Raw genomic sequence first — 8,743 nt, forward strand, 5'->3', positions numbered from 1 at the left:
AATCATACACCAGTATTACTCATCATTTGAATCAGTTCACTGGAGCTGATTTTGAAAGTAAGGCAGTATACTACTCATGATTTGAATAACATGTATCTATCATGTAAGAATTGGTCTATGTCTTACAGCATGCTTTGCACACTCCAGAAAAGAAAGCTAAGTGCTAAGGAACTGATGGTTTTGAACTGTGATGTTGCATAAAACTCTTGAGAATCCCTTAGACAGCAAGATCAAACCAGTAATCATCTTTCAAGATTTGAAATGGCTCAACTGGAATTTCATCACCACTAGCTTTGTTCATAGTGATGCTTCCTAAGGCCCACTTGACTTCACACTCCAGGATGTCTGGCTCTACCTGAGTGATCATACCATCGTGATTTTCTGCATCATGAAGGTCTTTTTTGTATAGTTCTTCTGTATATCATTGCCACCTCTTAGTATTTTCTGCTTCTGTTAGGTCCATACCATTTCTGTCCTTTATTGTGCCCATCTTTGCATGAAATGTTCCCTTCGTATCTCTAATTTTCTTGAAGAGATCTCTAGTCTTTCCCATTCTATTGTTTTCCTCTATTTTTTTGCATTGATCGCTGAAGAAGGCTTTCTTATTTCTCCTTGCTATTCTTTGGAACTCTGCATTTTGATGAGTATATTTTTCCTTTTCTCCTTTGCCTTTCACGTATCTTATTTTCTCAGCCATTTGTAAGGCCTCTTCAGACAACCATTTTGCCTTTTTCATTTCTTTTCCTTTGGATGGTTTTGATCACTGCCTCCGGTACAGTGTTACAAATCTCCGTCCCTAGTTTTTTAGGCACTCTGTCTATCAGATGAAGTCCTTTGAATCTATTTGTCACTTTCACTGTATAATTGTAAGGGATTTGATTTAGGTCATACCTGAATGGTCTAGTGGTTTTCCATACTTTCTTCAATTTAAGTCTGAATTTGGCAATAAGGAGTTCATGATCTGAGCCACAGTCAGCTCCTGGTCTTGTTTTTTGCTGACTGTATAGAGCTTCTTCATCTTTGGCTGCAAAGAATATAATCAGATTTCAGAACTGATTATCTGGTGGTGTCCACGTGTAGAGTTGTCTCTTGTGCTGTTGGAAGAGAGTGTTTGCTATGACCAGTGCGTTCTGTTGGCAAAACTCTATTAGCCTTTGCCCTGCTTCATTTTGTGTCCAAGGCCCAACTTGCCTGTTACTCTAGGTATCTCTTGACTTCCTACTGTTGCATTCCAGTCCCCTATGATGAAAAGGACAACTTTTTTGAGTGTTATTTCTAAACAATCTTGTAGGTCTTCATAGAACCATTCAACTTCAGCTTCTTTGACATTAGCGGTTGGGGCATAGACTTGGATTACTGTGATACTCAATGGTTTGCCTTGGAAATGAACAGAGATCATTCTGTCATTTTTGAGACTGCACCCAAGTACTGCATTTCAGACTCTTTTGTTGACTGTAAGGGTTACTCTATTTCTTCTAATGGATTCTTGCCCACAGTAATAGATATAATGGTCATCTGAGTTAAATTTGCCCATTCCAGTCCATTTTAGTTCACTGATTCCTAAAATGTTGATGTTCACTCTGCCATCTCCTGTTTGACCACTTCCAATTTACCTTGACTCGTGGACCTAACATTCCAGGTTCCAATGCAATATCATTCTTTACAGCATCACTCTTTACTTCCATCACCAGTCAAATCCACAACTCAGTGTTGTTTTCGATTTAGCTCAGCCTCTTCATTCTTTCTGGAGCAATTTCTCTGCTCTTCTGCAATAGTATATCGGACACCTACTGACCTGGGGAGTTCATCTCTCAGTGTCATATCTTTTTGCATTTTCATACTGTTTATGGGATCCTCAAGGCAAGAATACTGAACTGGTTTGCCATTCCCTTCTCCAGTGGACCATGTTTTGTCAGAATCTTCCACCATGACCCATCCATCTTGGGTGGCCCTACCTGGTATGGCTCATAGTTTTTCATTGAGTTAGTCAAGGCTGTGGTCCATATGATCAGTTTGATTAGTTTTCTGTGATTGTGGTTTTCATTCTGTTTGCCCTCTAATAGATAAAGATTGGAGAAGGCAATGGCAACCCACTCCAGTACTCTTGCCTGGAAAATCCCATGGATGGAGAAGCCTGGTAGGCTGCAGTCCATGGGGTTGCTAAAAGTCGGGCACAACTGAGCGACTTCATTTTCACTTTTCACTTTCATGCATTGGAGAAGGAAATGGCATTCCAGTATTCTTGCCTGGAGAATCCCAGGGACAGAGGAGCCTAGTGGGCTGCCATCTATGGGGTCGCACAGAGTCAGACACAACTAAACCGACTTAGCAGCAGCAACAACAGATAAAGATTAACAGGCTAATGGAGAAAAGCTATGACAAACCTAGACAGCATATTAAAAAGCAGAGACATTACTTTACTAACTAAGGTCTGTCTAGTCAAAGCTGTGCTTTTTCCAGTAGTCATATATGCATATGAGGTTGGACCATAAAGAAAGCTGAGCACTGAAGAATTGACGGGTTTGAACTGTGATGTTTCAGAATACTCTTAAGAATCCCTTGGACAGCAAGATCAAACCAGTCAAATCTAAAGGATATCAGTCCTGAATATTCATTTGAAGGACTGATGGTGAAGCTGGAAACTCCAGTACTTAGGCCACCTGATGAGAGGAACTGACTCATTTGGAAAGACCCTGATGCTGGAAAAGATTGAAGGCAGGAGGAGAAGGGAATGACAGAGGTTAAGGTGGTTGGATGGCATCACCGACTTGATGAACATGAGTCTGAGTAAGCTCTGGGAATTGGTGATGGACAGGGAGGCCTGGCATGCTGCAGTCCGTGGGATCACAAAGAGTCAAACATGACTGAGCAACTGAACTGATTGAGCAAGATGAGTTGTTTTGTCGTGTAATCTTTAGCTCTGGGCTTAAGAAAAAAAAAAAAAGTTTTATGTGACTAAACAGAGGAATGTAGGAAAAAAGTTTGTCCTTTTCTCCTTCTTGAGGTATCTGGACCCCTTTCTCCTCCTTGAGGGCTCCAGACCCCTTCCTCCTTTTCTGGGGCCCTGGACTCCTTATCAACCTACCCAAGAATTAACTCTCTCATTCCCCACTTTTCTTTCAGGAGAATATGGCTGCTGATGGAAAAGGGGTACTGCTCTCATTCTGGAGCTACTTGGATGATTAAATGTATGACTTATGTGAGTGTGGACAGCCGCTAACTCAGTGCACATGCACACATTATTTGGGAAATGACTGGGAAAAAATAAAACTTGATTGATAATAGCTATTTGGAAAGGTAGGATTGAATACAGTCCTCTAAAAGAGTTTGCTTTTAAACAAAAGCAAAGTCTCATAGATGACTTAGTAAGCACACTAATTGCAGCCGGGTATCCTGGAGAGGCAGCAATCTGGGAAGAAATCCAGAAGACATGGATGATTTAGCAGAAAGCCAGCATGCGTTTTAGTGTTTGGTTTTTTCCCCATTGGTTAGCTTCTCATTAGTTAAAATGCAGAAGCTCCATTTCATATCTTTCCTGTTCATCTCCTTTGCTCTCCTTCATCCAGCAAAGAGGATGATTCAACAGTAGCTCAGTCCATAGTTACTAACCTCCTTTAAGCATAGACTCCACCCCATGTTCCCATCAGAAAGAAAAAAAAAAAAAAAACCCGGAGGGATTCCTGAGCAGCCTCATCAGCATCCTGACACTTTGTCCCTCCAGCTCCCATGGAGACCTGGTGAAGGAGCTACCACATGCCTTGGCTGAGGAACAGGCTCTGGGTAACCTGAAGGTAAGCGTACCTGTCTTTATCTGGGATAAGAGTGTTCCTTCACATCTTTATTTTTAGTTCAGTTGAGTACAGTTACAGAAATCTGACAACGTACATTATCACTTATGTATACAACGCCTTGGCTGGGGATATATTGAGGGTAAAACTATTGTTAACACAGACCTGATTCAAAAGGACATTTAAAAAGACAGCATCAGTTACCACATATAACAGTAGGCTTTTCCCTCAGCAGAAATTTTTCCCCTTTGATAAATAAGAATTTTGTAACTGTTGGTCAAATTGAAGCTGAGAGATCTTACATGAAATAGTCCAGCCTTTCTAACAGGGGTACACTCTGTTTTCTTCTGGGACCATTGGTTTAAAGAGTTTTCGTTTTCTGAGGACAAAAATCGCATGATAGAATTCTTAGTGCCCAGAACACAGGATGGTAACAGCTTCACACTTTTCTTCTCTCTAATCACTGGTGCATGGAACAGCCAATATAAACTGTCAATATTCAAGGATGATTCCTCTGCTGAGGAACAACCTAATTGATGAAGGTGGGGCTCTCTTGCCCGCTCTGGCTGGAGAGATACCCTGACCCTGGGTCCCTACAGGCAGTGAGGGCTGGGAGTACAGAGCAAGAGACTGATCTCCCAGGAAAAAGCGCTGGCCACGTTCCAGTGTCTTCAGAAGCACCTGCACCACTTAGATGGTTGGGATTGTGTGAATGAGGGTGTTTGGAGGTTGGCATGTGTTGAAACCACACAGAGTGATTGTCAATCTGCCTGTCTGTGTATTTCCTCAGGAGATGTTTCCTCTTAGACAATACACTTGTCAATTTTCTTTGCAAAAAGTCTCATCACTGCTGTACACTGGGAAGGAGATTTGCTATGAAGAATTTGTTCATATACTGGAGAATCTACAAAGCAGGTAACCGACCATTGTGTATTCTCTCTGAGCTACATGCAGCAACAAAAAGGAGGAAGTAACACAAGTTTCTGGTGAGAAAAGACACTTTATTGTTTCTTGGGTTGTCTGGAGGCCTCTGGGCTCACTTATTTCCCCCAGAACAGAGCTCCTCTCCATGGCTATGGTTGTGATAGTCTGAGGCTATGTCCGCCAGCAAGGACAGGAACTCAGAAAAGTCAATCTTCTGGTCCTTATTCTTGTCCTTTTTCTCAAAAATATTGGACAAGTAATCTCTGCCCCTTTTCTCCTGTGGGAAAAAACACAAAACAAGGCAAATTCAGCCCCACGAGAGTGATGCGCTGGGAGAAGAGGAAGAGGCAGAGACAGAGAAATGAGGGCCCAGCACAGCCCAAAGGTGTCTGGTGTGGCATTGAGGAGTGGAGATGAGGGATGAGGTAGGGACATTGACATTGCCTTGCAGTTCAGCAGAGAGTCCTTCCCCAAATGTGAACTTGGATGAGAGATTCACATGGTGAGCAGACTCTGCCCTGAGTTGCCCTGATTAGTGTGCTGGTGGGTGGTCTCCAGCCCCAGACCACCCCCTCAACCCCCTACCAGGCTGAACCTACCTAAGTTCTGCTCTGGGACTCAGATAAACCATGTGCTGGGCTCAGCCTGTCTGACTCTTTACGACTCCATGAACTGTGGCCCACCGGGCTCATCTGTCCATAGAGATTCTCCAGGCAAGAATACCTGAGTGGGTAGTCTATCCCTTCTCCAGGGGAACTTCCTGACCCAGGAATCAAACCAGGGTCTCCTGTATTACAGGTGGATTCTTTACCAGTTGAACTACCAGAAAAGCCCCAAATAAGCCCTACTCATATGTAGATATAATCGAATCACTGTGTTGCATACCTGAAACTAACACAACATTATAACTATACTATAACTATATATTATAACTATATTATTGACTATACTTCAATTAAATAAATAAATAATAAATTCCATCCTTGTCATCTTCAACCTAACCCTTCTCTCCTATTTTCTCTTTTTGGCCTCCAGGATCCTACATGCTCTGAGTTCCCTTTTCTTACTTACCTAACCTCTTTGTTACCTAGTAGCCTCTTTTTTGGGGGGAGAAGGAAATGGCAACCCACTCCAGTGTTCTTGGCTGGAGAATCCCAGGGACGGGGGAGCCTGGTGGGCTGCCGTCTATGGGGTCGCACAGAGTCGGACAAGACTGACGTGACTTAGCTGCAGTAGCAGCAGCAACCTCTTTTTTCTTGTAATTCATTCAGAATATTCTAATTGTTGGGTTAAAGCAGGTCAGCAAATGAGTTATGCATTGTAAACGGAGGGGTTAAATTCTGCCAGTAGTGCATCTATACAGAAAGCAACCTAGTTGTTCCAGAGGTGAGAGGGATAGGTGGAGGGGAAAGGTAGGGGAAGGGGATTAACAGGTACAAACTACTAGGTATAAAAAAAAGAAAGAGAGATAAAAAGATGTAAAGTACAGCATAGAAGATATTATCAATGTTCTATAATAACTTTGATGGAGTATAATCTATAAAAATATCAAATCACTATGTTGTATACTTGAACCAACACATTGTAAATCAAATATATTTTTAGATAAATAAAATTTTGTTCCTATTAAAAATATTCTGCCAATGATGGAATTTCTGTCACCTTCCCTCTGATCTCAAGAACCCTAAGGGGTGCTGCTAGAGCCTCTCAGGGTGTGAGCAGAAGAGTTTGAGTCTCATACAGAAGGTGGGACAGGTGAGAGGGGACCCATCCACTGCCCTCCAGTTGTAGCGCTTTTTGATAACTCATCATCAACTACTTGTATCCACACATTTTCCTACTTTGCCACATACAGCATCTCTTCACCCCCTGATAGAGGACGGGACAGGAAGTTCTATGAGGCCCTTTTGCAGATGAGAAAGTGAGAATCAGAGAATGAGAGTGACTTGTCCAAAGTCTCCCAGGAAGGGCCCTCAGTCATGCCAGGACCCCGCCACCACGGGTGACCAGGGACCCCGTCGCCACGGGGGACCAGAAGCCCACTCACACAGGCACTGAGGAAGTTGGGGAAGTTATCCTTCAGCAGCTGCAGCAGGGCCTCCTTCTCGATGGTGTCATCGGGTCCCGAGTGTTTGTGAAACAGGTCGATCAAGGCTGAAATGGCCTGCTCCAGCTGAGAGCCGCTCATCTTGGCTTCCAAAGAGCTGCCGGAAGAGGAGTCAGTGACCTTCTGTGTCCTTCCCCAGGGGAGGGTCCCTAAGATCAGACACCTGGATGGGGGCTGAGCAGCCAGCGCAGCGCGGCTCAGATGGGACAGAAGAAACTGCTTCTCTGCGTGCTGGGAGGAGAGGCTGAGGAGCAGGAGGGCGTGCCCAGGCGTGGGCCTGGGTCCCCACAGCTCAGGGCGTGAGGAGGTGAAGGAGACCGGCAGACTCCTCTGTGGGGAGGCCCACAGCGTGTGGAAGCAGAGACGGGGCCAGCCCCAGTGAGCAGACTGGGCCTGAGGCGGGACGCAGCAACCAGAGCCGTGGAGGAGCCCACCCCCCAGACAGCAGCAAATCCATCTCCTCCAGGTTCAGCGTCAGGGTCAGAGTCTCGGGGGCAGGACAGTGTCCCCTCTGGTCTGGTCTGAGCCTCCTGGGCTGCTTCCGGAAGACCCCCTAGAAGCCCACCTGGACCATGAAGCGAGCCTACAATAAGTGGGCAGAAATGCAGTCCTGTCCTGAGCCCTGGTGGGGGTCTTCCTGACCACCCCTGAGAGAGGAAGAGGGACTGGGGATCAGAATCAGCTGGGATTTTGAAGTGAAAGGAAATACACAACTCAGTTCTAGGCTGTTGGGTGGAATGTGGGAGATGGGGGTCCGTCCGCTTTTCTGTTACTGGGCACTATCTGCACCTCCGAGCCCTGACCTCATTAAAATAAAGAGAACGTCGGACTTCCCTAAGCAGGTTCTTCCCAGCAGTCAGAGGTCTGGGCTGCCCTGGACCCCAGCAGAGAAACGGGACAGAGCAGCCCTCCCACGCCAGACTTCCCTCAGCAGCCAGGACATGACCCTGCGTCACGCATGTCAGTATCTAAGACAAACCCCACTGCCTTCTGATGGAGGAGAAAGAGCCCACTGTTCTGTCAGTAAGAGGACCCACCCAAGGCCTCTGTCAACGTGGCCAAGACCAGAGCCGAGCCCCGTGTGCAGACGATCCCTGAGCATTTTCCTGCTGGGAGGAGGTGGGGAGCTCTGGTTGATCAGTCTTTTCTCCAGGTCAGGGCAGGACGTCTCACCAGAGTAATGGTGAGTCGGGGGGTCCCAGGCCTGGGGTTAAGGCTTTGGCTGGGGCTCCCACTCTCCTCAAGGGTGGGGTCGGTGGGTTTTTTGACCTGATAAGCAGGTGAATCCAGAGAAGAAAGAAAGCAAGAGGAGGGGGAAGGTCCTCAGCTCCCACTGGGCACGTGTCCACAAGAGCATCACCGAGGAGCCAGTGGAGGGGCAGGGAGCATTGGTCATCTTGCCACACAGATGGGACCTCAGCAGGGGTGAAGGCACACAGCCCAGTTGGTGGCAGAGTCGGGACTGGACCACAGGCTCCTGCATCCCCTTCCAGAGCTGCTTCCCGGCTCCTCCTAGAAAAGAGAGACAGGCCAGAGCAGACTTACCTGATCAGAGGAGACGTCACCAAGGAGAAGGATGAGTGAGATGCGCCCTGGATGGAGACTGGCCCCTTTATAAGGCTTAGCCGAGCGCTTCCAGGGGCTGGGAGCCCTGCGGCTCTGTTCGCTCTCTGCTTCCTGGAGCATTGCCCCACTCAGGTGGGTGGGCCACACCCAGGAGGGTGTGCTCAGCCTCTCCCAGCAGAACCCCAGGACACACTGCACCTCCCAAGATCTTCCCCTAGAGGCTTCTCTGTCCCCTGCTTGATCTGGGGCCCGTGGAGTGTGTGGCAACAGGACAGGGATCAGAGTAGAGAAAACTGGGTTTCTGGACCTAAAGTGGATGGAATTTTGGACTCTGAAGGCAGCAAGGTCTCCATTTTCC

The 8,743-nt window shown here is 46.5% G+C and overlaps 1 protein-coding gene across 1 annotated transcript; it reads right to left on the reverse strand.

The window, feature by feature from the left end:
- Positions 1 to 4,768: 4,768 nt before the first annotated feature.
- Positions 4,769 to 8,408, reverse strand: LOC114113226 (protein S100-A7). Its single transcript, XM_027965191.2, has 3 exons — positions 8,365 to 8,408; positions 6,760 to 6,916; positions 4,769 to 4,989 (listed from the first exon to the last, which is right to left on the reverse strand). The coding sequence occupies exons 2-3, from the start codon at positions 6,898 to 6,900 to the stop codon at positions 4,825 to 4,827; spliced, it is 306 nt and encodes a 101-aa protein (XP_027820992.1). The 5' UTR covers positions 6,901 to 6,916; positions 8,365 to 8,408; the 3' UTR covers positions 4,769 to 4,824.
- Positions 8,409 to 8,743: the final 335 nt, after the last annotated feature.

This window comes from Ovis aries, chromosome 1 (assembly GCF_016772045.2).
Source record: "Ovis aries strain OAR_USU_Benz2616 breed Rambouillet chromosome 1, ARS-UI_Ramb_v3.0, whole genome shotgun sequence".
Classification (NCBI taxonomy): domain Eukaryota; kingdom Metazoa; phylum Chordata; class Mammalia; order Artiodactyla; family Bovidae; genus Ovis; species Ovis aries.